Source organism: Suricata suricatta, chromosome 8, assembly GCF_006229205.1.
Source record: "Suricata suricatta isolate VVHF042 chromosome 8, meerkat_22Aug2017_6uvM2_HiC, whole genome shotgun sequence".
NCBI classification, from domain to species: domain Eukaryota; kingdom Metazoa; phylum Chordata; class Mammalia; order Carnivora; family Herpestidae; genus Suricata; species Suricata suricatta.
In genome coordinates, this window is record NC_043707.1 from 47,677,724 (window position 1) to 47,705,633 (window position 27,910).

General features: G+C 37.5%; 1 protein-coding gene across 1 annotated transcript in view; it reads left to right on the forward strand.

Moving 5' to 3' along the window:
- TRIM33 (tripartite motif containing 33) overlaps positions 1-27,910 on the forward strand; it is a gene marked incomplete at its 5' end in the record, with an annotated part of 120,481 nt that overhangs the window by 65,507 nt on the left and 27,064 nt on the right. The window contains 4 exons of the mRNA XM_029945786.1: positions 21,403-21,519; positions 24,067-24,181; positions 26,398-26,544; positions 26,998-27,115. Coding sequence (XP_029801646.1) covers positions 21,403-21,519; positions 24,067-24,181; positions 26,398-26,544; positions 26,998-27,115 — 497 coding nt within the window. The remainder of the gene's footprint in view (positions 1-21,402; positions 21,520-24,066; positions 24,182-26,397; positions 26,545-26,997; positions 27,116-27,910) is intronic.

Consider the following 27,910-nt stretch of genomic DNA (forward strand, 5'->3'; position numbering starts at 1 on the left):
TTAGAGCGGTACCAATAATACCCAGAATTTTGGCTTTCAAGTTACTAAGGGTAAATGGAATGTAGATTTGAATTTAGTGACGTGGAGAAGACTGGGAAGATAGAGTTTGTTAGGTATTTTTAGGAAATTGGTAGTCAAGTTTTGGCCTTACTAAATTCGAGATCTTAAAATAATGTAAACAACTATCTTAATGAAAAAAATTAGATTGGGCATGGTAGAAGTAAGGAAGATGATAGTATAACGATTGAATATTTTTAATACATGTTTTTAAAAAGTTTATTTTGAGAGAGAGAGAGGACCAGTGAGGGGAGGAGCAGAGAGAAAATCCCAAGCAGGCTCCTTGCTATCAGCGTGGAGCCAGATGTGGGGCTCAGTCCCATGAACCAACCCTGAGATCATGACCTGAGGCAAAATCAAGAGTCAGATGCTCAACTGATTGAGCCACCTAGGCTCCCCTAAATATTGAATTCTTTTTTTTTTAATGTTTTATTTATTTTTGATACAGAGAGAGAGCATGAGAGGGTGAGAGGCAGAGAGAGGAGATGACACAGAACCAGAAACAGGCTCCAGGCTCTGAGCTAGCTGTCAGCACAGAGCCCAATGCGGGGCTCGAACCCACGAACGTGAGATCTGACCTGAGCCGAAGTCAGAGGTTTAACCGACTGAGCCACCCAGGCGCCCCTAAATATTGAATTCGTAACTGTCTAAAATGGATGAGACTGTGGGGCACTTGGCTGACTCAGTCTGTAGAATATGTAGCTCTTCATCTCAGGGTTATAAGTTTGAGTCTCACCTTGGGTGTAGTAATAACTTACAAACAAAATCTTTTTTGAAAGTATACAATTAAAAAAACTATGTAGGCCTGTCATTTTAGAAGACATCCCATAGACCTTGTCCCTTCTCACAGGTGAGAGGTTCCTCACATTCAGTGTGCCTTCTCAGATCCCCTCGGTTCCCTGAACCCTCAGTGTGGGGCAAGATGGAAACTACACATTTGGAGTGAGTTTTCTTCTGAAATGAGGGTCATGAGTAAACCTGCAGATTCCAAGACCGCACAATTCTGACTCTTCTTGCCTCATGTGGGATGAAGATGTGGTTGACTGCATAGAATTTCTTCTCCTTTAACAGAGATTATAAGAGGAAGCCCCTGACAGCCCCCTTCCCCTTCTTTACCACCAACATCAGTAACTCTCCATCTGCATTTGCTTTAAATTTACTAGGACTAACATTATCATGTTCTTTATCCCTGTTGTCACCCAAGAAAAGTCTCACATTCCCAGGTTCCTTCAACTGCCATATTTTAATTCCCATATGGCTCTGCATGTAACAGTTATGTCTCTGCCACTTTGTTCTCTGGGATTCAAGGTTTGTCATCAGCAGGATCTCTCTCTCTCCAGCCTCTTTTTTAATCCTTTTCTGTGCCCCCTTCACTTTCATGGAAACAGAACTCTAGGACACTGCTTCCCCTGCAGCATTCTTAACTGGAGGCTATTTTTTCTTTGATATTTCATGTATCTCTGGACTTGGAGGCGTGTAGCTGTTCTCTTTGCTATTTTTTAGATCATTCTTCCTCCCTAAAAATCTCCAAATTTTAATCCTACATCATCATTTCTGTTCCTCATTGATGTTGTCCTGTAAAAAACCTATTGGTCATTCAACTTCAGCTCTTAAATCGCTCCTAACTCAGAGGTCATCCATAGATACTACTGTTATCTTAATTCCTGGCAGTTTTAATATACAAAGATTTGATTGTTCAGACACTCTAGTCTTTGTGTTCTTTGACCTCCTTTCTAAAGTTTGTGTCCTTGGGGCACCTGGGTGGGCTCAGTCTTCAGCTCAGGTCATAATCTCACGTTTGTGGGTTCGAGCCCCATGTCAGGCTCTGTGCTGATAGCTCAGAGCCTACTTTGGATTCTGTGTCTTCCTGTCTCTCTGCCCCTCCTCCCCTCATGCCCTGTCTCTGTCTCAAAAATAAACAAAACATTAAAAAAAAAATTTAGGGGCGCCTGGGTGGCTCAGTCGGTTAAATGTCCGAAGCTCAGTCAGTTAAATGTCCAGCTTCGTTTCGGCTCAGGTCATAATCTCACAGTTTGTGGGTTCGAGCCCCACGTTGGGCTCTCTGCTGACAGCTAGCTCAGAGCCTGGAGCCTGTCTTCAGATCCTGTGTTTCCTTCTCTCTCTGACCCTCCCCTGGTCATGCTGTCTCTCTCTCAAAAATAAACAAAAACATTAAAAAAAAATTTATTTTTAATTTAAAGTTTGTGTCCTTTACACTGTCACTCCATTGCCATCCATGATTTTACACTAGACCTTGGCATTTCCAATAATTGGATTCAAGTTCAAGCATTCCTCTCTGATTACATCTTTTTTCATTCCCCGCTCATTATGCTTAGTATCAGACTTCCACAATTATTCACTCAGTGACTTTTATTTTAGTCTATTGATACCACTACTCTACTCTTTTATTTAACCTCATTCCTTTATGTTCTCAACCCTTTTCCAGCTTAACTTCAGGCTAGTCATTTTTACTCTGTTACAGTTAGTCTTGACTCCTACATCCCACTTGGTTGAACTCTCTTGGTAAAACCACAGTCTTGATTAAACCCAGCTTCCCTTCTGTCATGCTTTGCTTATGCAGCTGACCATCATGAGAGAAAAAAACACATGACACCAACCAGTCTTATTCTCAATTCATGACCACTTATGTCAAGTAGACTCTCAGTGTTAGCTGGCAGTCATGCCGCGCATTAGCAGTGTCTCCTGCCTTAGATGTCCAACATTTCGTTCTCCATCCTCATTCCTGGAAACTGGGCCTGCTTCCTGCTTCATTGAGAAGACTGAGGCAATACAAAGAACTTCTTCAGTCTTCCTCCACCACATCTTCGTGTTTACCAAGCACTCGCACCCACAGCTCTCCATTTGTCTGTTATCTTAGTTGAAGTCTCTTCTGCTATAAAGCCAGTTTCTTTCCTTATACACTTAGATTCCTTCTCATCTTAGGCAGTTGAGGAAATTGCCTCAGCAGTTTGGCTTTCTCTGTCAATGTCAGATTTTCAGTCTAGCAGTTATTCCCACCAGTACTTTAATATTCTGCTATTTTTTTCTTCCACCCTTAAAAATGAAGGAAAATGTTTAAAACCTTCTCTTTAACCCATTTTCACTGCTGGCAGCTGTTCCTACTCCTCTTTGCAGCAAAATATTTTGAAAGGATTGCTTATAATCATGGTCTCCTAATTTCTTCTATCTGTTCTCTCTGTCAGCATTTTAGCAACATTGTTCTTTGCAAGGTCACCAATGGCCACTGAATTACCAAATCTAGAGGTCATTACTTGGTCATCATCTTAATGCTTGACAGATCAACATTTGACATGGCTGATCATTCCCTTAATACATATTATTTACTTGGCTACAAAGAGACCACATTCTTTTAGTTTGCCTCCCACCACACTGATTACTTCTCTGTTTCATTTGCTCATTTTTCTTCATCTCTTAATGTTGGATGTGGCAGGCATTACTTCATTATCTACCACTACAGATTTATGGCTTTAAATACCATCCATATGCTGATGATGTCCATATTCTATTTCTAGCTAAGTATTCTCTCCTGAACTTTCAGATTTATCTATTCTATAAACTGTAACATGTCTTCTTGAGTGCCTGCTTTCTCAAATATAATATATCCAAAATAGAACTGATCACTTAACTCCATGTCTTTTTCACTGGCAGCCTTGCCCTATCTTAGTTTGTGGCGGGCACATATTTTCCACTGCCTAAGCCAGAAATCTTGGCACTAGTGTTGATTTTGCTATTTTCTCATACCCAAACTTAAACTTATCAGAACATCTTTTTGGCTTCCCCTTCAAAATATATCCCTGTACCTCACAATTTCTTATTATTTCATTGCTATTAGTCTCATTGCTACTAGGCTGGCCTCAGCTGTCATCATTTTTTGCCTGGATTAGTGCCTCAGTCTTCGTACTTCTAACACTACCCTCCTTCAGTTTATCCTTAACTACTGGAGCAGTCTTCTGTCTGAGTCACTCCCTCCTCAAAACCTGCAGTGGCTCTCCGGCTTAGCGTGAAAGTCAAAATACGCTAATATTTCCTGTGCTGCTACACTACGCCCTCACTCGGTACTTTCTTGTTTCTAAAACATGGCAGAGATGATGTTTTCTCTGTTTGGGACACTCTGGGTCCACTTGTTTGCACAACTAACTTCCATACATCCATCAAGTCTGTTTAAATGTAATTTTGTCAATGAGATCACTCTGATAAATGTATTTAAAATTGCAATTTTTCTATTTACTTCTAATTCTTCTTATCCTGTCTTGGTTTCTTTTCCTTTCCTTCCTTCCTTCCTTGTTCTTTTTAAAAAGTATTTATTTATTTAAGTAATTTCTACACCCAACATGGGGCTCAAACGCACGACCCTGAGATCAAGAGTCGAGTTGCGTGCTCTTCCCACTTAGCCAGCCAGGTGCTCTCTGGAGGCCCTGTTCCTTTAATCAGAATGTTTAATCCTATGACATTTAGTATAATTATTGGTATGGTTAAGTTTACCATTTAGTTTCGTTTTTATTTTTCTTTTCTCTGTGTGTATTTCCTGCTGTGTTTCAACATAATAAACTGTTTTCGATATTTCATTTTGCATCCACTTTCAGCCTTTTTAAAAACTTTATTTTATTTATTTTTGAGAAAGAGAGCAGACATGTGTGTGCATGGGGGATTGGTAGTGGGCACGGGGCGGGGATGAGAATTTCAAGCAGGCTCCACACTATCAGCCTGACATGGGGCTCAAATTCACAAAGCTTGAGATCATGACTTGAACATTTTCAGCTTTTTAAACTCTAACTCTCTTATTTTTAAAAAATTTTTTTTAATGTCTTTTATTTATTTTTGAGAGACAGAGAGAGACAGCGTGAACAGGGGAGGGTCAGAGAGAGAGGGAGACACAGAATCTGAAGCAGGCTCCAGGCTCTGAGCTGTCAGCACAGAGCCTGATGTGGGGCTCGAACCCACGAACTGTGAGATCATGACCTGAGCCGAAGCCGGCCGCTTAACCGACCGAGCCACCCAGGCGCCCCTAACTCTCTTATTTTTAATGATTGCTCTAGGGCTAATGATATGCAGCTTTAACTTAAAGCTTTCTTACAGTATTGCATTAGTAACTTTACAAATACAGTAACCTTACAAAAGGAGAATTCCAAACCCTCATCCTTTGTATTAATGCCATATCATTTAATCATACATAATTTTCTACTTAATTACCATTTGTTTTTCTTTATATCTTCCTATTTATATGAGTTACCGTCTTTTATCATTTTCTGTCCTGAAGACTGTCCTTCAGCCTATTTATTGTTTTGTAGGGTGTTGCAGTGAATATTCTCAGCTTATGTTCATTAGAAAATCCTCAGTTTAGATGAATGTTTATGCGAGTTATAGAATTCTGGTTTGACAGGTTTTTTTTCTTTAAGATTCTAAAGTAGTCATTATATGTATTCTGGCCTCTCTTGTTTTTAATGATACCGTTCATACTGTTCTTCCCTGAGTGTTGTCTGGTGTGTCTCTAGCTGCTTTCAAGATTTTCTCTTTTTCTTTGGTCTTCCCCATTTGACCATATGTTCTAAGGTATATATTCTGTTTATTCTGCATGTGGTTCACTGACCTTTGTCTGTAAGTTTATGATTTTCATCAAATTTGGGAAGTTGGCCATTATTTCCTTAAGCTCCCGCCCCACCCTACCCCGTGTTCATTATTGAGGGCTTCTAGAACTCCGAATTATGTATGTGTATATTTGGCTACTTGTTTTTCTCACGTAGGTCCCTGAGCCTTTGATCATTTTCCTTTAACTTCTTCTTTTCCAGACTCTATAACTTTTCATTTGTATTAATTTTTACTAATCCTTTAGCCATCTCCATTTGCTGCCAAGCCCATCCAGTGAATTATTTGTTATTGCACTCTTCTAGAATTTCCATCTTTCTTTTTATAGTTTAATTTCTCTGCTCAGATTTTTTATTAGTTCATTCACTAAAAGATGATTCCATATAGATTGTGGGTTTTTTTAAGTTTATTTACTTATTTTGAGAGGGAGGGAGGAGGGGAGAGAGAGAATGAATGAATGAATGAATGAATGAATGCATGAATGAATGAGAATCTTAAGCAGGCCTCTTCTCCCTGCTGTCAGCATAGAGCTGAATGCAGAGCTTAATTTCACGAGCCATAAAATCATGACCTGAGCCAAAATCCTAAAGAGTCGGATGCTTAACTGACTGAGCCACCCAGATGCCCCTAAATTTTGAGTAAGTATAAACGCACTTAAAGTCTTTGCTAAATATAACATCTAAACCATCTTGGTGTCAGTTTCTATTGAGTACATTTTTAAAAAATTTTAAGTTATATTTTACTGTTTCTTTGAATGCTTAGTGATTTTTTAAATTGAGGTTTGAGTGTTGTGGTTGTCACATCATAGAAACTTTGGATTCTTTTCTTTTCCTTTGTAGACTATTGATTGTTGTTCTATCAGGGAGTTAAATTACTGACTGATAACCTTGATCTTACATAAGCTTGGTTTTCAGTTTTTTAAGAGATGATCTAAGGAAAGCCCAAGGCATTTCCCAAGCCTAACTTGGTTGGACTCAACTTCTAAATTCTAGTTTGGGGAAGATCTTGGGAGGGCTTGGTTTTAGGCTTTGTTGGGACAGGATAGCTCTAGGATAGAATTTATTCCAAATACAGTTTTTTTTTCTTTTAAGGTATGGCCTTTTTGGTTTCTCAGGTAGATTGCCCGGGGAGGTGGACAAAGTCTTTCCCCCCACTAGCTTAGCTGGAATTCTGTCTCTTAACCATCACCAGGGCTTGGGCCAGGGCAAAGCAAGGAAGGTGCTTAGAGCTGACCCATAGGGAGGGGCTCCTTTTCATGGCTCACTCTACACTTGCACTTGCTCCATCTGAAAGTCAGAGCTCCTTTATGTTTTGCGCTCTGTCAGCCTCCTTTGTCAAACCCTTGTCAAACCTCTGTATGTCACCAACTACAGTGCATCACTTCCGGTGTGATGGAAAGAGCATTAGTCCCAGAGAGAAGGAAGGGGGAGGTATAGGTGTTTTACGGAGAAGATAACCCAGGAGCTAACTGTGGGAGGTGAAGGAAGTCATTGTAGAAAAGTGGGAGAACAAAGATTTAGTCTGGAGACAGTGAAAAAAAAATAGTGAAGGTCAGATGTAGGTCTGGGCAAAGCCCTGTGAACAGGATGAAGCTAAATGGCTTAGGGGTGCCTGGGTAGCTCAGTTGGTTAAGCATCTAACTCTTGATTTTGGCTTGGGTCAAGATCTCATCATTCAGTTCATGAGTGTGAGCCTTGCATCAGGCTCTGTGCTGACAGTGTGGAGCCTGCTTGGGATTCCCTCTCTCTGCCCCTCCCCTACCGATTCCCTCACTTTCTCTTTCTCACTCTGTCACTCTCAAAATAAATAAACCTAAAAAAAAAATGGCTTAGAACATGAAGAGTGAACAAAATGGGGTGTCAGGATCTTGCACTTGCTGGGAGCCAGGAAGGTCTGCTGTTAAGCTTTGCATAATCTCATGTTGTGTGTGTACAGCCCAGATATTGGCCAGGGACTTGTGAGGAGTTCATTTATTTGTCTTTTTCCCTCCTACCCGCAACCTCACCCTGCACAGCTTCACCTCCATTCCAGTGCCCTGTTCACGGATTCCAGCTGCTCGGTAGTCCCAAACTCTGACTTCTGCCTCCTCAGCTCAGAGAGCCTTCTGGGCTTTGTTTGGTCTCCAGTTCTCTGTGCCAATTATCATGAAGTTTTCAATAGACAGAATTGTGGTGGGGCTCTCTACAGGACTGCAGAATTTTTCTGCCTGTAGTCCAATGACTGGATATAGTTGCTGCAGATATTTCTTTCATATATATAATACATATGTATATATATTATATATGTAAAACTGTAGTTCTAATTTCACATATTACTTTCCTACACTATAGTTTGTAGGCCCTGGTGGCAGGCCAGCCTGGTATCAGTTATTCTGTCATGGCTGAGAGTGGATGTCGTGTATGTTCCACCTTAATGTTTTTTTAATCCCCAATTGAAGTTTTGTGTGTAGTTGGGTATTGTAGATTGTCTTTTAGGATCATTATGGTTTAAGAGGAGTGTGTTGAAAATATAGTATCAGGCATTTTTGTTAAAAAGCAAGATAGTTTATGACGGAAGTCAGTTGAATAGAACTGTATACATGAAATTTCTCTAAAATAGTTTCCTAATAAATTGCTTTTCTTGTAATTAGGTGTTTATATTGAGAAACAGATAAATGGGGAGTAGATAAGATGGGTAAATAAGCTTTAGAGCAGATGTGTTTCAATCCTTGATGTAGAGCTATCTGGAGAGCTTTAAAAAAAAAAATACTGATGCCATAGTCATACCGCACACTGGTTAAATAAGAATCTTAAATTATATTCTGGGCATCAAAAATTTTTATAGTAGTTTACAAATACTGGCAGATCACCCCAGGTGGTTTTTGTTGCTCAGCAAAGGTCAATAACCTCTACTTTAAATAACATTTGCCAAGCTCGGTTTTAAGTTTCTCTGTAAATTTTTGCAAAGTTCCAAAAGATTTCAGATAACATCCAAATTGCTGGTAAAAATGATACATAAATTCACATGTACCATCAGTTTTCTCAGGGAGCTGGATTCAGAATTACGGTAATCAACCAAGATTTCCTATCCAAATATATTGTTTTCGTGTGGTATATTGTTGGAGAAAAGCAGCTTGTTTATTGAACTTCATTCAGTGTCCATTCAGCTCCTTTGTTTCGTAGGTATTTGAATCCTCACCATATACCAGGTGCCATACTAGGTGTTGACCGTGTACAATAATAAAAAAAATGAGATTGTCCTTGCTGTCGTGTAGCCTCACAGTCTGTATAAGACTTGAGGTTGAATATATGGCTCAGTAGTACACTTTTGCAATTAACATCAATATAATACTCATTCCTTTTGGTTTGGCAGGGAAAAAGTTAATTTTAGGAGTGTCTGGGTGGCGCAGTTGAGTCAGCATCTGAGTTCGGCTCAGGTCATAATTTCACAGTTCGTGAGGTTGAGACTGCATGGCTCTCTCTGCACCCCCCTCACCGCTGCGTGCGTGTGTGCCTTTGCTCTCTTCCTCCCTCTCGCTCCCTCTCTCTCGTGCATGCGCATGCACGAGAAGGTTACTTTTAGTATTATAGTTGTGTGCCTGTCAGACTCCTAGGACTTAGATTCACATACCTGCAGAATGATTATTTATGACTGGAAAGAGAAGAATTGAGTATTGCTAAGAGTTAGCTTAAACGGAAGGAATATTAGGAGAGAAGATATGAGAAAGAAACCTATTCAGAGTAATCAGCTATCCATTTAGCAAAGGGACAGGTAGGTTGAGATGTGTGTTGGTAAAAATGTTAATTGGTAAATAGTTACAAAAGCAAAAATTGCATTAGTCTGTCAGTTTCTTTTGCAGCAGTGCAGACATGCTTCTGATCATTCATGGTTTCATCTATGATTTCTGCATGGCTGGTTCCTATTTTTTTTAAATGTATTTAATTCATTTATTTTTAATTTTTCTTTTTTAATTTGAGAGAGAGAGAGCGAGCAAGCGAGCAGGGGAGAGGGGCAGAGTGGGAGAGAATTTTAAGCAGGCTCCACATTCAGCGAGGAGCCTGATGTGTAGCTCAGTTCCACCACCCTGGGATCATAATCTGAGCCAAAATCAAGAGTCCGATGCTCAAGCGACTGAGCCACTCAGGTACCCTTGGTTGTTGTCTTTGTGATCTCAGTACACATTCTTAAAGAACTCTTTTCTGTGTTCCTATTCTAGAGTATTTTCCCATTCATGTCCTCTCAGTCACAACTCTATATAAATTTTTGTTTCTTCTTATTTAGAATGTAAGGAAAGGAGGAAAAGAACCATATTTTGTCTTATTTACGGTGGCATCCCTACCCTTTGACTACTTCCTGGCAAATTGAAGAATTCAGTGCATATCACTAACAACTGCATACTTTAAAAAAGTTTTAGGTCACAACGCGATATCATATATACAGAGAAGTAGCTAAAAGTACAGTGTAAGGAATATCTTTACAGATCTGGATTTTGGTGTATTTTTTTAATCTAACCACTTGATAAATGAAACTTTAAAAAAAATTTTTTTAATGTTTGTTTATTTTTGAAGGAGAGAGAGAGACAGAGCATGAGTGGGGGAGGGACTGAGAGAAGGGAAGACACAGAATTCGAATCAGGCTCCAGGCTCTGAGCTGTCAGCACAGAGCCCGAAATGGGGCTCGAACCCACAAACAATGAGATCATTCCCCAAGCTGAACTGGATGCTTAAATGACTGAGCCACCCAGGTGTCCCTTCTTTCTTTTTAAAATGTTTACTTATTTTTGAGAGAGAGACAGAGAGCACAAATGGAGGAGGGGCAGCGAGAAAGACAGCTACAGAGAATCCCAAGCAGGCTCCATGCTGTCAATGCAGAGCCTGATGTAGGGCTTGAACTCACAAGTTGTGAGATAATGATCTGAGCATAAACCCAAGAGTCGGTTGCTTACCCACTACCCAGGCACCCTGGAACAGTTAGATATTTCTTTTAGTTCTATGAAAAACATTGCTGAAACACTAGATGGCCTCAAGATTCAAAAGTTTGGGAACCTCTTGGCTATAGTTTATCCATTGTTTTAGTTTTATTATTTTTTTTAAATGTTTGTTCATTTTTGAGAGAGACTGAGTATGAGCAGGAAAGGGGCAAAGAGAGAGGGAGAAAGGGAGACACAGAATCCGAAGCAGTCTCCAGACTCTGAGCTGTCACTACAGAGCCCAGTGCAGGGCTTGAACCCCCAAACTGTGAGATCATGACCTGAGCTGAAGTCGATGCTTATCCAACTGAGCCACCCACATGCCCATTTTTAAAAATATTTTTAAGCAATCTATACAGTTATCATGGGGCTTGAACTCACAACCCCCAGGTGAAGAGTCACACACTCTCTGGACTGAACCAGCCAGGGACCACTCTGTTGCCAAATATTCTTAATTATATATAGTATCTTAGAGATATCCCACTTCTTTGCCTGTTTTGTCTGTTACTTTTTTCCTTCTTGGTTCTAATACCTCCCATCTATATTCATTTCCCTTTCCTTAAGGTTATTGCTTTTAGAATCTTCTTTAGTAAGTCTAGTGTTGCAGTTTGTCTAAAAGTATCTTTGTTCTCACTTTTGGAAGTTTTTTTGCTGTGTATAGCATTTTATGTATAAGGTTGTCAGTTAATTTTTGTTGTTAGCATGTTGGTTGTATAAGCACATTGCTTACTTGTTCTTTTTGTTAAGTAAACTTCGTTTTTCTTTTGAAGGCAACCAGTCTTCATTTTCTGACTGCTTTTTTTTTTTTTAACTTTTTTTAATGTTTACTTATTTTTGAGAGAGAGATAGAGCACGTGTAGGGGAGAGAGAGAGAGAGAGAGAGAGAGAGAGAGAGGGAGACACAGAATCTGAAGCAGGCTCCAGGCTCTGAGCTGTCAGCACAGAGCCCGACGTGGGGCCCAAACCCACGAATCGTGAGATCATGACCTGAGCCAAAGTCAGACACTCAACCGACTGTGTCATCCAGGCACCCCTTCTGACTGCTCTTTAAAACTACCTCATTTAGTTTGGTTTTCTCAATCTTTGGATTATGTCTTTCGTCAGTAATCTCTCCAAGTACTGCATCTGTTGCATTCTTGTCTTTCCTTCTGGAACGTCAGTTAGATGTATATTAGACCTTCAATCATTATTTGTGTCTCTTATATATTTCTCTCTCTCTCTCTTTTTTTTTGGTTTCAAAATGCAAGATAGGCATTTTCTTCTGAACAACCTCAGTTAACAAATATTCTTTTTAGCCATATTAAACTTCCATTAAGTCATATCCATTGCATTTAAAAATGTTAAAATCTGTCAGCCAAACACCATCCCTCTTAATACCTTTTTATTTTGAGATGTGAAATTATAGATTCCCAGGGTGTTATCAAAAACAGTATACAGCACCTTTGTATTCTTTCTTCACCTTTTTAAATAGTTCCCCGACCATTTGCTAGCTTGTTTCGTTCTTTAAATTTAGTAAACATAAATATTTTGCTTCTATTAGTCTTTTCTTCCTCTTTGATTTTCTGTTGATTTTTACTCATTTCTTATATATATATATGCGTATATATATGTGCATATATATATATATAAAATGGCTATTGTAAAGTATGAACTTCTCGTTTACCTTGAAGAATTACTTATGCAGATTCTTTGTCTAGAATTATGATGTTTTCCTCATTAAAGGATTGAATTGCCTTTTGCTAGTGCCTAGAAGCACTACCAGTTGGGGCCATTACATTTCCGGAACATTGTTTTGGACTACCAGATGATGTGCACTTTGTCTAAAAATCAACGTATGTGGCGTTTTGTGGCTTCTGCTTGTAAGGGGTTTCCCTTCTGTCTTCCACACCATTATTGTAACTTTTTTTTAGTACCTTAGAAGTGTTTACTCTTTTTACATCATTACACTGAGGTCATAGTTCTTCTGTGGTGGTATAGCTGTACACATGGGAAAGCATCATCACATCAGAATAGTGAGTGTCTTTGTCGTCCCTAAAAGTCTCACCTTTGTTGAAAGGTAATTTTGTTGGATAACGAATTCTATAGCTGACGGTTTTCTTTCAGTAATTTAAAGATACTGCTCATACTTGTCACTTGCACTGGTTCCATCCAGAAGTCTGTTGTTTTTATTCATCTGTGTATAATGTATCTTTTTTGTTTGTTTGTTTCCTTCCAGCCACTTTTAAGACTATTGATTGGCTTTAAGCAGTTTGGAAACAATACACGTTTAGAGTAATTTTCTTAATGTTTCTTGTGCTTGGAGGATGTTGAAGTTCTTAGGTCTGTAGGATTATATTTTTTTTTATCAAATTTGGAAAAGTTTACACCATTATTATAATTTCTTCCAATATTTTTTCCTCTTTCCTCTCCCTTCCCATTTGGGGATGCCAGTTATGCATATATTAGACTTATTACAGTTGTCCCCACTATTCTTCTGCTTCTCCCACCCCCATTTTTTTCTCTGTTTGATTCTGAATGGGATTAACAGTAGATTAGACATTATAGAAGAAAAGATTCATGAATTTGAAGACAGCATTAGAGAGTAATAGCCTGTCGTACTACTGAAGTCTTACATAACTTCAATATCAGCTAGTGTCACTGTGTGCCCTTTGAGATTTAATTATAGATGGCTTTTTTCCCTGTTCTGTTTATGTGAGAATCTTCCCCAAGCTTTCTTGAAATTTCCACCCTTTTAGGTTCTCATAGTGCTCAGAGTCCTTACTGTCTGCAATTCTTCCTGAAATCTTAGGGCTTATTACCATTTTCCTTTCATACAGAGCCTTAAGTAAGGAACATAGTCTCATTTTAAATTTTTCTTTTTTTTTTTTTTTTTAAATTTATTTTGAGAGACAGAGACCGTGCGAGCAGGGGAGAGTCAGAGAGTGAGGGAGATAGAGAATCTGAAGCAGGCTCCAGGCTCTGAGCTAGCTGTCAGCACAGAGCCCGACGCGGGAATCGAACCCCTGAACCATGAGATCATGACCTGAGCTGAAGCTGGAAGCTTACCAACTGAGCCACCCAGACGCCCCTAAAATTTTCTTAAAAACATGAGGTCTTTATGTGCAAAGTAGGCTTTTTGTTGTAGAAGGATTGAGGTTTTACATTGTTATAATGCAAATCATTTAAAATTACTGTTAAAAACATCAGTGACAACTAATTTTAAGCCCTTACTGTGCTTCAGTAAATAAAGCACTATGTTTATTAAGTGCTTTGTGTATTTTGATCAGTTTAATTTTTAGAACAGTCCTGTAAAATAAATATTATTATTGTACATTTGCCTAAAGATTACACGAGAGAATCCATGTAAGATACTTATTAGCACAAGTGCCTGAAAACATAAGTTCTCAGCTGCTGTTGCTATCTGTACATTGATAGATGCTTAGATAATATGATGTTTGGGGCTTCTTTCAAAGTCATCTTGAGGATAGAGTGGGTGGGGATATTAACAAAATTGGCTATAAATAGATTCTTCTAAAATATTTTATTTTTATTTAAAATTTTTAATAGTTTATTGTCAAGGTGGTTTCCATATAACACCCAGTTCTCTTCCCCACAAGTGCCCTCCTCCATGACCATCACCCCCTTCCCCTTTCCTCCTCCCTCTTCAGCCCTCAGTTTGTTTTCAGTATTTAGGAGTCTCTCATGATTTGCCTTCCTCCCTCTCCCTTTCCCCCCCCTTCCCTTCCCCATGGTCCTCAGTTAAGTTTCTCTTGTTAGACCTATTAGTGAAAACATATGGTATCTGTCCTTCTCTCCCTGACTTATTTCACTTAGCATGACACCCTCGAGGTCCATCCACGTTGCCATGAATGGCCAGATTTCATTCTTTCTCATTGCCATATAGTATTCCATTGTATAGATAAACCACATCTTCTTGATCCATTCGTCAGTTGATGGACATTTAGGCTCTTTCCATGATTTGGCTATTGTTGGAAGTGCTGCTGTGAACATTAGGGTACATGTGCCCCTATGCATCAGCACTTCTGTATCCCTTTGGTGAATCCCTAGCAGTGCTGTTGCTGGGTCACAGGGGAATTCTGTTGTTAATTTTTTGAGGAACCTCCACACTGTTTTCCAGAGCAGCTGCACCAGTTTACATTCCCACCAACAGTGTAGGAGGGTGCCCGTCTCTCCACACTCTCGCCAGCATCTATAGTCTCCTGATTTGTTCATTTTAGCCACTCTGACTGGCGTGAGGTGGTATCTCAGTGTGGTTTTGATTTGTATTTCCCTGATGATGAGTGATGCTGAGCATCGTTTCATGTGTCTGTTGGCCGTTTGGATGTCCTCTTTGAAGAAGTGTCTATTCATGTCTTCTGCCCATTTCTTCACTGGATTATTTGTTTTTCAGGTGTGGAGTTTGGTGAGTTCCTTGTAGATTTTGGATACTAGCCCTTTCTCTCATAGGTCATTTGCAACTATCTTTTCCCATTCCATTCGTAGCCTATTAGTTTTCTTGATTGTTTCCTTTGCAGTGCAAAAGCTTTTTGTCTTGATGAGGTCCCAATAGTTCATTTTTGCTTTTAATTCCCTTGCCTTTGGGGATGTGTCAGATAGGAAATTGCTGTGGTTGAAGTCAAGGAGACGGTTTCCTGCTTTCTTCTCTAGGGTTCTGATGGTGTCCTGTCTCACATTCAGGTCCTTTATCCATTTTGAGTTTATTTTCACATATGGTGTAAGAAAGTGGTCTAGTTTCATTCTTATGCAGGTTGCTGTCCAATTCTCCCAGCACCACCTGTTTTTTTTCCCCCGTTGGATACTCTTTCGTGCTTTGCCAAAGATTAATTGGTTATAAATTTGTGGGTCCAGTTCTGGGTTCTCTATTCCATTGGCCTATGTGTCTGTTTTTGTGCCAGTACCATACTGTCTTGATGATGACAGCTTTGTAGTAGAGGCTAAAGTCTGGGATTGTGATGCCTCCCGTTTTGGTTTTCTTCTTCAATATTACTTTGGCTGTTCGGGGTCTTTTGTGGTTCCATACGAATTTTAGGATAGTTTGTTCTAGCTTTGAGAAGAATGCTGGTGCAACTTTGATTGGGATTGCGTTGAATGTATGGATTGCTTTGGGTAATAATGACATTTTAACAGTGTTTATTCTTTTCGATTCATGAGCAGGGAATGTTTTTCCATTTCTTTGTCTTGTCTTCAATTTCCTTCATAAGTTTTCTATAGTTTTCATCATACAGGTCTTTTATATCTTTGGTTAGGTTTATTCCTAGATATTTTATGGTTTTTGGTATAATTGGGAATGGGATCAGTTTCTTAATTTCTCTTTCTGTTACTTCATTATTGGTATATAAAAATGCAACTGATTTCTGTATGAAATCAACTTTGCTGAATTCATGGATCAGTTCTAGAAGGTTTCTGGTGGAGTCTGTTGGGTTTTCCATGTAGAATACCATGTCATTTGCAAAAAGTGAAAGTTTGGCTTCATCTTTGCCAGTTCTGATGTCTTTTATTTCCTTCTGTTGACTTGACTGCTGATGCTAGGACTTCCAGCACTATGTTAAACAACAGTGGTGAGAGTGGACACCCCTGTCGTGTTCCTGATCTCTGGGGGAAAGCTCTCAGTTTTTCCCCATTGAGGATGATATTAGCTGTGAGCTTTTCACATATGGCTTTTATGATGTTTAAGTACGTTCCTTCTATCCCAACTTACTCAAGGGTTTTTATTAAGAAAGGATGCTGTATTTTGTCAAATGCTTTTTCTGCATCTATCCACAGTATCATATGTGTTTTCTTCCTTTTGTTAACACGATGTATCACATTGATGGATTTGTGAATATTGATCCATCCATGTAACCCAGGAATGAGTCCCACTTGATCATGGTGGATAATTCTTTTTCTATGTTGTTGAATTTGATTTGCTAGTATCTTGTTGAGTATTTTTGCATCTCTAGTCATTAAGGATATTGGTCTTTAGTTCTCTTTTTTTGTTGGGTCTCTGTCTGGTTTGGGAATCAAAGTGATGCTGGCTTTGTAGAATGAATCTGGAAGTTTTCCTTCTATTTCAAATTTTTGGAATAGCTTGAGAAGAATGGGTATTAACTCTGCTTTAAATGTCTGGTCGAATTCCCCAGGGAAGCCATCTCGCCCCAGGCTCTTATTCGTTGGGAGATTTTTGATAACTGATTTGATTTCTTCACTAGTTATGGGTCTGTTCAGGTTTTCTATCTCTTCCTGTTTGAATTTTGGTAGTGCATGTGTGTTTAGGAATTTGTCCATTTTTTCCTACGTTGTCCAGTTTGTTGGCATATAATTTTTCATAGTATTTCGTGATGATTGCTTGTATTTCTGAGGGATTGGTTGTAATAGATCCATTTTCATTCATGATTTTGTCTATTTGGGTGTTCTCTCTTTTCTTTCTGAGGAGCCTGGCTAGAGGTTTATCAATTTTGTTTATTTTTTCAAAATACCAGCTCGTGGTTTCATTGGTCTGTTCTACTGTTTTTTGTTTTGTTTTGTTTTGATTCTATATTGTTTGTTTCTGCCCTGATCTTTACTATTTCTTTTCTTCTGCCAGGTTTGGGGTGCTATTGCTGATCCCTTTCTAGTTCCTTTAGGTACTCTGTCAGATTTTAAATTTGCGCTTTTTCTGGTTTCTTGAGACAGGCCTGGATTGCAATGTACTTTCCTCTTAGGACTGTCTTTGCTGCATCCAAGAGAGTTTGGATTGTTGTATTTTCATTTTTATTTGTTTCCATATATTTTTAAATGTCTTCTCTAATTGCCTGATTGGCCCAGTCATTCTTTAATAGGGTGGTTTCTAACCTTTATGTTTTTGGAAGTTTTCCAGATGTTTTTCTGTGATTGATTTCAAGTTTCATAGCACTGTCATCTAAAAGTGTGCATGGTATGATCTCAATTTTTTTATATTTATGGAGGGCTGCTTTACAACCCAGTATGTGATCTATCTTGAAGAATATGCCCTACGCACTCAAGAAGAAAGTGAATTCCCTAGCCTCAGGATGTAGAGTTCTAAATATATCTATCAAATCCATCTGGCCCAATGTGTCATTCAGGTCCATTGTTTCTTCATTGATTTTCTTTCTAGTTGATCTGTCCATTGCTGTAAGTGAAGTATTAAAACCCCCTGCAATTAGAACATTCTTATCAATAAGATTGTTTCGGTTTGTGATTGTTTTATGTATTTGGGTGCTGCCAAATTTGGTGCATAGATGTTTATAATTGTTAGCTCTTCCTAATGGAGAGACCCTGTAATTATTATATAATGCCCTTCTTCATCCTTTTGTTACTGTCTTTACTTCCAAGTCCAGTTTGTCTGAAATAAGTATGGCTACTTTGGCTGCCTTTTGACTTCCAGTTGCGTGATGATATTTCTCCATCTGACACTTTGAATCTGAAGGTGTCTTCAGGTCTAAAATGAGTCTTTGTAGACAGCAAATAGATAGGTTTTGTTTTTTTATCCATTCTGCTACCCTGTGTTGTTTGATTTGGAGCCTTTAGTCCATTTACATTCACTGTTATTATTGAAAAATATGGGTTTAGATTCATTGTGTCCTCTGTAGCGTTCATGCTTGTAGTGGTGTTTGTGGTACCTTGTATTCCTTGTAACATTTCCCTCATAGAGTCCCTCTTAGGATTTCTTGCAGGGCTTGTTTAGTGGTGATGAATTCTCTCAGTTTTTGTTTATTTGGGAAAACCTTTATCTCTCCTATTCTGAATGACAAGCTTGTTGGGTAAAGGATTCTTGGCTGCATATTTTTTCTGTTCATCACATTGAAGATTTCCTGCCATTCCTTTCTGGCCTGCCAAGTTTCAGGAGATAGGTCTGATAGGTTTCCCTTTGTATGTTAGGGCCCTTTTATCCCTAGCTGCTTTCAGAATTCTCTCCTTCTCCTTGTATTTTCCAGTTTCACTATGATCTGTCATGCTGAAGGTCGATTCAAGTTATGTCTGAGGGGAGATCTCTGTGCCTCTTGGATTTCAATGTCTATTTCCTTCCCCAGATTGGGGAAGTTCTCAACTATAACTTAATCATGCACCTCTTCAGGACCTTTTCCTCTTTCTTCTTCTTCAGGAATTCCTATGATGTAGGTATTGTTCCACTTGATTGTATCACTCCATTCTTAAATTCTCCTTTTGTGCTCCTGGATCAAGTTCTCTTTTTCCTGGCTTCCTCTTTTTCTATAATAGTGTCTTCTAATTCACCTATTCTCCTCTCTGCCACTTCAGTCTGTGCAGTGCCAGCCTCCATTTTACTTACTTCATTTATAGCATTTTTTTAAAACTCATCACGGCTATTTTTAAGGTCACTTGTCTTTGAATTGGTAGCTTCTCTTTTGTCTTTCATGCTTTGTTCAAGCCCAGCAATTAATTTTATGACAATTGTCCTAAATTCCTGCTTTGTTATGTTGCTTATATCAGTTTTGAGCAGTTCTGTAGCTGTTACTTTTTCTCGAATTTCTTTAGAGGAGAGTTTTTCTGTTTATCATTGAGACAGAAATAGACCATGAGCAGGGGAGGGGCAGTGAGAGGGAGACACAGAATCTGAAGCAGGCTCGAGGCTCTGAGCTGTCAGCACAGAGCCTGACGCAGGACTCAAACCCACAAACTATGAGATCATGACCTGAGCCTAAGTCGGATACTTAACTGACTGAGCCACCCAGGCGCCCCTCTTGTCAGTTTTAAAAGCTTGTTATGCACTCTGCACCTGTGAGTATTGCTATATTAAAGGAGGCTCATTGACTGTTCAGTGCCTGTCCATTCAGGAAGTGTTCTTTTAATGGTGTCTCTTTGTCTCTTTTGTGACTTTGGTTATTTTATTTACCTACTCAGTGATATTTGGGTCTCTCCACCATCTGTACTTTGGCTTGTTTCTTGAGGTAGCCCTCTGAGGCTGCCTTCTTTGTGGATTCTGTGTCTTTTCCTCTGTGTCACTTTCCTCAGAGTATTGTGGCTTCAGTCCTTCTTAGTTTGATAGATGTGGGCGGGCAAAAATTAGGGAGTTCCGTACTTCTCTGCCATCTTGCGCCCCCCCCCCATATTTAAAAAATATATTTATTTTCGGGAGAGCAAGAGCCCACATTGGGGAGGGACTATGGACCTTACTTTAACTAGAGCCATGTAAACTCCCAAATCATCACAGGTGCTGATTTCTCCAACAGAGTCCATTGTCCCCGGTGGTTTGTACAGCTAATGCTAGCTGGTATTGTGTTCTGATACCTTATCTGAGTTACTGTCATAGAGTTATAGCTGATCCGTCCTGTTCTTTCTTTTCAGATTACCTTTTATATCTCTGTCTGATGAATTTCCTAGAACATAAATCTGATTATTACATCTTGGTTAGAAATTTTCAAGGGTTTCCCATTACTGAGAAGATAGAATCCAAATATTACTGTATTCCCAGCCCTACACAGTCTGAATCTGGATTTTATTAACTGTTATCTCCTATTCTGACCTTTGCATGGTTTTCATTGGCTGAATTGAAGTCTTTGTAGTTCCCCAAATATGCTTCTGTATTTATCAGAGGTATTATTTTGACTTCTCTGTGAAGCTTTATTTGGTATCAAAGCTGACTTAAGCACAATGTTCTTGTTGCAGTCTGTATATATTTCTGTTATAGCTCTTATGACAGTATGGTGTCATTTCATATGTGTGCCTTTTTATTACAAGAATATAAGAATAATGGCTTTATTTTTTTACTCAGGTATCCCTAACGTATAGAAGAATCCCAGAAATATTTGTTGACCTAATGAGCAATTTACACAAAGGAAATAAAACTAGCAAAGAAAACCATTCTACCTTCCTAGTGACCAAAGAACTATAGTCTTTTCTATTGAATGCAAATTTTCACTATAATTATATTAAGAAATATTAACATACCACTCACATTAACAAAATTATATTAAAACTGGTATTGGTGATTTTTCAGTGATATAACTCTTTTGGAAATTTTTGACTATATAGTATGGGGAGCTGAAAAATTATTTTAAGTGATTATTGTAAAGACAAGATAAAAATCAGATGTAAAATCGCACATGCATTATGATTACACTAATATTTGATTTTTCATTAAAAATTTTTTTAAATGTTTATTTTTGAGAAAAAGACCGTGTGAGTGGGGGTTGGGCACAGATAGAGAGTGACACAGAATATGAAACAGAGGGCTCATGAGGGCCCGAACTCTTGATCCATAAGGTCATGAGATCATGACCTGAGCCAAAGTCAGAACCCAGAGGCTGCCTCATATTGTGTCTCCCTCTATCTCTGCTCCTCCCATGTTTATGCTCAAGTCTCTTGCTCTCTCACTCTCTCAAAAGTAAACATTAAAAAATAACAATAAAAAATAAAATGTATAATAAAAAGACTAAGAAATACAATGGTGATAGTCGTGGTTTTATGATGTTAAAACTATGGGTAGTTTTCCTACTTTTGAGAGTATTTTCTGTAATGTTATATATTTTATGGTTTAAAATGTATACAGACTTCTCTAATATTTGGGTTTTTTTTTTTTAAATGTGATTCTGAATCAAAATTTTAATGTAACAGTGCTTGAACAGGTTTTAAGTAAATTTTTCTTAACAATAGCTTCTTCAGCTTGGGTTGGAAGGGAAAGGATTGGTAGTTAAAAGTTGCTCATGAGGTAAGGTGGGTGAAGCCAACATAGAATGAAGATAATTTATGTATGGTCTCAAGAATGAGTCATATAGCAATTCTTCATTTTAAGAATTTCAGTAGTAAATATTCTTTACTTTAGATGTGTTTTTTTGTTTGTTTGTTTTTGTTTTAAGGTATCAATTTCTTGAAGAAGCTTTTCAAAACCAGAAAGGTGCAATTGAGAATCTACTGGCTAAGCTTCTTGAGAAGAAGAATTATGTTCATTTTGCAGCTACTCAGGTGCAGAACAGGTAAATGTGTTGCCTTAAAACCATAATTTCATTTTAAAAATTATTATACACACTAGGCCCAGTTTAAATTTGTTTTCTGTCTGTATTAAGCGTATATAGAAAACATATTTTTGGAAGGGTAAATATATGTATAAGTTTGAGTTTGGATTATGATATTTGTTAATTAAAAATTAATTCACCAAAATTTTGAATACTCTTAAGCTACATCTTTAACTATTTTATAGTTAGTAAAACTCTATTCTTTGTAAAGCCTTAGTTAATGGCGAAAAAAGCAGTTAATATGTAGCACTGAGTTAGAAAACTTTAACTGTGTGGAAGACACAGTCTAGAAGAGAGAGTATGGAGAATGCCTCCTATAAAACCACCATTTTCACAGACACTACTCTCAGTATTCTTACTATAAGACATAGGGATAGCACAGTTTGTGCTACATAGCAAACCCTTACAGTTTGGCTGTTGCTGTTATTTTTATCAGTAATACCATCAGCATTTAAAGATTCTATTCAGGTTCATTTCTAAATAAACTCAATTTATTGATAAGGCAAGTTGGAATAAGTTCCATTAAGTGAGTACATTAACAAGGTGAGGATTCTTGGTATAGAAAAATGGACACTTGAACTGGCATAATTAAAATCTGTATATTCCTAGAGGTATGAATAGGATTAATGAGTAATTTTCAGTTTCAGAAATACTGAGACTTTGAGGTACTTCTAGAATGTTAAAATTAATTTATTTAAAATGGCAATAGATATTCAAAAATATTAAATAGATGTATAAATGAATAGCACATTATACATTAGACTGTAAGGTGGCAGAACTTTCATCTTAAGAAGTGATACCAAAAGGAAATGCTACTTCCAAGGTTGTAGATAATATGTAACAATATAGTTGACTCTTGAAAAACATGGGTTTGAACTGTGTGGGTCCACTTACGTGTAGATTTTCCCCCCCCGATAAATATAACATTGTCCTTTCTCTAGCTGGCTTTATTTATTGTAAGAACACAGTGTATAATACATATAACATATGCTATGGGTTAATCAGCTGTTTGTGTTATCAGTAAGGCTTCTGGTCAACAGGCTATTAGCTAAGCTTTTGGGGAGTCAAAAGTTATACGTGGATTTTTGACTATGTGTGGGTAGGTGCTCCCACTTTGCTCAAGGGTGAACTGTATATACTTTATACACACTAATCATGGATGGTTAATTCTTATGAAAACATTAGGATGTTTTAGTAACACTGCTGATATGTTAAGGGGGATATTGGAGAGGATAGCTAGCAGTCTTGTAAATCACAGATGGGAAGTTGATTCATATGGCCTTCCCTTAGTTTTGTATCTATATTTTATAGATATGTTTCTTAATCTGTGTATAGAGGAGATAGAATAAGAAGTTTGTATTATGAAATTGCAAAGTGTTGGAGAAATTAATCTCATCTCGAAAAAGATTTTTTTAAGTATTGAAATCTCCAATTATTCTTGCCCTTTAGACACATAATGACCTATATCTCCATTTTTTAATGTACATTGATTTCTTTCTCCACAGTTAAACATATAGCAGACATGCTTAAACGAAAGAGAGTCTGACAGTGACTAACTGTTCACTGCTTTTAGCATGCTTAATGATTTCACTGTTTGGCTGAATCATTTTAAGTTGGAATCCTACATTATCATTAGTAATCAGCATTCTTATTTTAAAAACGATGTCTTCCAATCACTTTTAATAAGGATAAAATTGAATAAAATTTTCAAATAAGTGCCCCAACAAGCACTGATGTATAGACAAAGGAGGGAAAATTATATTATTATTACTCAAATTGGAAAAGCCAAGTTAGAGGTTGGAAGTGTAGATAATTGTTTGTAAACAAGTTACAATGTATAAAAGTTGAAGGCCACTTTTTTTGGTTGTTTAACATTTTATATATTTATATCAGTGGGATTCTTCCCCACCCATGAAATAGATATCAGCTATTTCATTTTTGCACCTGAAACACCTAACTCTTTTAAAAATGAATTGAAAATGTTTTATGCCCTTAATTCTATACTCTAAGAAAACTATTTTGAGAAGAACATGTGGAAGGAGGGGGCACATTTGAAGTGGTTAAGTTGTAAGTGAAAATAAAGGCTTCTAAGCTTAATTTTTATTGTTTCAGTAATTAGTGTTTGCAACATTGTTCTTTTGCACATTGTTTTAAAAACATTAAGTAGACCCAATGTGCCAGATTCAACACTAAACAGCAGTTGTTGATGTCAGATGTTTATGTATCGTATTCATGTCACAGGAACTAAAGGAGATTACCAGCTAGATTAATAAAATAGCCTTTATGAATTTAATTTAAATTACTAAATATTTAATCCATTCTTTGTATAAATAACTTGTTTAGACCAAACCGAGTGCTCAGGTCTACTGAAACATAAGTTGTACATTTTGACAAGGTTTTAATTTTAATTACTTGTTTAAGTGCCCAGTTGGATGAATTTCTTTAACAGTTGATGATTCAGAGACATAGGGTAAGTTGATAACCTAATGATGCATTTCTCTTATTCAGGATAAAAGAAGTAAATGAGACTAACAAACGAGTAGAACAGGAAATTAAAGTGGCCATTTTCACCCTTATCAATGAAATTAATAAGAAAGGAAAATCTCTCTTACAGCAGCTAGAGGTACGGTTCAAAGCCAAAAAAAACAACTGCTTCTCTTGCTCTTTAGCTGTTTTTAATGTTTATTGAAAGGTCTTTTAGATTGGTTGGGGGGGGGGTGGGTATGGAAGTAAAGAAAATTAAAAACATTTTTATTCCATTTTCTCTTGGAATATACAGCTTTATTGTGTTAGTTAATTTGCAGCCCAATTTAATAATACTGATTTTAGTGGTATAAATTAGGAGATAGTGTTGTCCTCTTAGGAATTAAAGAATTATTACTAAAATGTGATATAAACAAAGCAAGATGAGCTGCTACTTCCCCCTCATCCCGCAGTATAGGCCTCAGTTAACTCAGTTCATACTGGGGTCTGCTTGAGTCATTTTGTGTTTTATTTTAAAAACATTCCATAGTTTTGCTAAAATGCTCATTTTGAAATTTATAAATTTTAAACTTGTTGCGTATTTTAAGACTAATACGCACATATAAGTTTCCAGATAAGAATCCAGTCAATTTGTGAAACCCAAATTAAGTTTTAAACAAAGAGTCATCTCTACTGACCACAGTTCATCGGTTCTCAAAATTAGGTACTCTTTAGTAGGTTCCGGTGATAGGGGGTTGTGTTTTCTGCACCATTGGTAGCAATTTAAGCTATGAACCTGATTTTAACTTCTATTACTAGTAACCTCAAAAATTTTCACCCATTATTTTTTTTGTTCCCTTCCCTCATAGATTATTGTAGAAAATACTAGACACATAGTTCCATACATACAAATAAAAGAAATTATGTTGGCAGTGTTATTTCTGACTTTCTGTCTTTTGAAATACATCTTTTTATTGAGACACAATTGGGAGATTAAAAGTACTCTCACACATACCATTGAAGTTGGAGGTCTCTTTCCTGTTGTACTTCAGCTGACACATTTAACTCTAATAGTTTTTTGTTTTCAGAAAGACTGTGTAAGTGGAGAACACTGAGCAGCAACTGTTTTTGATAACCTTTTAACTTGTTGCAAATACATTGTAACTATAGGTCGAAAATAATGTTCTTAAACCATTTCAAGAACTTTTGAATGAAAAGATGCCTCTTAATGCTAAAATATACAAAAATACTGAATCATAAATCTGCCACATACTCCTAACATGCCAAATTTAAGGAATAGATTTTTCTAGTATGATATGTTCTTAAACTTTGTAAAACACAGGTTTTCCAATGCCTTGTAGAAGGGATGATTTCCAGGAACTTGTGAATCAGGCTTCTAACAGTTGAATACTTTTATCCATTGTTTTACATTATAAAATGGGCAACTTGTTTTCTTAGGAAAAAATTGTCCAATATTCAAGTTAAGGCATTCAAGAAACACTTAAGTACGAAGTAGATAGTTTGTTTGGCATCCTAAATGTCAGAGTATGTTGGGTATCACTGGTCCCTCCTGGGAAGTTTAGTTGTCAAGTAGTTTATTTTCCCCAGATTGGTCCTTCAATTCTTACTTACTCTCTTGATCTTTATGAACTTTTGTTATTTCAGAAGGTTCCTTAACTCTACTCTTAGAGCTTTTGAATTTACCTTCCTCATTTTGTCTTTTAAAAGTACTTGAAGGAAGAGATTTTAACTTTAAGCTTCATGCTATACCAGTAGGTGGCACTGGTAACACAAAATTTTCTTTGACCAAAAAGTGTAGAGTTGATTATATCAAATTTCTAAAGGTCAGCTCATTATGCAACAGAATCTGTATATTGGATTAGCCTGATAGATGCTATTTTTATTTACTTATTTTTAAGTTTGCTTATATTAAAAGAGAGGGAGAGAGAGAGAACCCCAGGCTGGCTCTGGGATGTCAGCTTGGAGCCTGATGCAGGACTCAAATTCATGAACCATGAGATCATGACCTGAGCTGAAGCCAGAGGTCAGACGCTTAACTGACTGAGCCACCCAGGTGCCCCTAGATACTATTTTTAATAAAGACATTTTATCTTCTAAAGGGAAAAGAGAGACATCAGCTAACACTAATTTTTATATGTAGAATGTCCCTTTGTTAGCTTTGAGACCTAAGTAAAAGTGGAACTAACACCTTTGTTAGTGACTTTTCTTTTAATCAGAGGCTCATTACATAATGAGGTGCTTGCTATCTTAATTCCGATTTTAAAAAGTAACGTAGGTATTGTGTTCATTTGCAATAGAAATGATGAGTTGGATTTTTCATAAAGAAGTCTTCACTGAACTCTTGTTCTGTTTCAGAATGTTACAAAGGAAAGACAGATGAAGTTATTACAGCAGCAGAATGACATCACAGGCCTTTCCCGGCAGGTGAAGCATGTAATGAACTTCACAAACTGGGCAATCGCGAGTGGCAGCAGCACAGCTCTGCTGTACAGCAAGCGACTGGTGAGACACGTACTGTACTTACAAACAGGTCTTTACATTGGGTTTATACAGACACGTGCACTCAGTGCACTGTACTTGTTTCAAGTCTAGATTTGGTATTTTTGCAGTGTAACCACCACTGCAGTAAGAAAATTTCCGTTACCCACATAAGTTTCCCTGTTCCCCTCCACTCCTGACCCTAGGCAACCATTAGTCTCATTTCTCTTATTTTCCAGAATTTCATGTAAATGGATTCCTACAGTATTTACTGTCCTGAGGATACCTAATATCGTAAAGCAATTATAATTCATCATTTCTGCCAGAAATGGGCACTTGATTGCTAACATAGGTAGTCTTTTAAACACAGCTGTTTTATCTAAGATTGACCTTGTGGGGCTACACGAGCTTTTTATCATGTGTGTTTTCTTAAGTATACTTAATTTTTAAGACTAATGGAAATTTTTTCCCTTCAAGATTACTTTCCAGTTGCGCCATATTTTGAAAGCACGATGTGACCCTGTGCCTGCTGCTAACGGAGCAATTCGTTTCCATTGTGATCCCACCTTCTGGGCAAAGAATGTCGTCAATTTAGGTGAGAAATCATCCATTTTTTCAATATAACTGGGAACACTGAATTAAGAGGAGAAAGCATTTAAAACAAATTTTAGATGCTTAAAACTTTAACATGTAAACTTTTTGGAAAATACGTTCCTCATTGGAAACTCACTTGAGCTGTGTTCATGGCATTTTTAAGAATGTTGAGGGTATTCTGTGTGTTGATTTTAAAAATGTGTATCATTGCTAACTTTTCCCCCACATATTTTAAAATTGGTAATGATTGTTTTATCTCAACACCGTAGCACCTGGGCCTTCATTCTCTGGAAGAATTTATTAGACGCCCTAATAGTTTGTGTATTAATTGCACCAAATTGTCTACTGGAGGACACCTCCAGGATTCTGATGTGTGTGGAAGTCATATTGAGGAATGTTTGACAGATGAGAGTAGCTCTTTTCCACACAGAAGGGAAATGGACTTCACTTTAGTCCACAGTGTGGACTGACCCAAAACTTCCCAACAGTTAGAACTGTCTGCAGATTGAGTAAACTCGCTTTCAAAGTGGTCGAGTTCTCAACCACTAGAAGCTGCAAATGCAGAGGTAGATGGATTTCTGTAAAAATGTAATGTTTGTGTATATTAAAATGTGGCTATAGCTTAGATAAGGCATCAGCAAACTGTTTTGTATGGCATGGGTAGCTAAGTTTTTGTTCTTTTTACATTTTAAAGGTTTGTAAAAATAAATGAAAATAAAAGAATATATGGCAGATATTATGTGGTCTGCAAAGTCCAAACTGTCTGACCCACTAAAGGAAAGGTTTGCCAACTCTG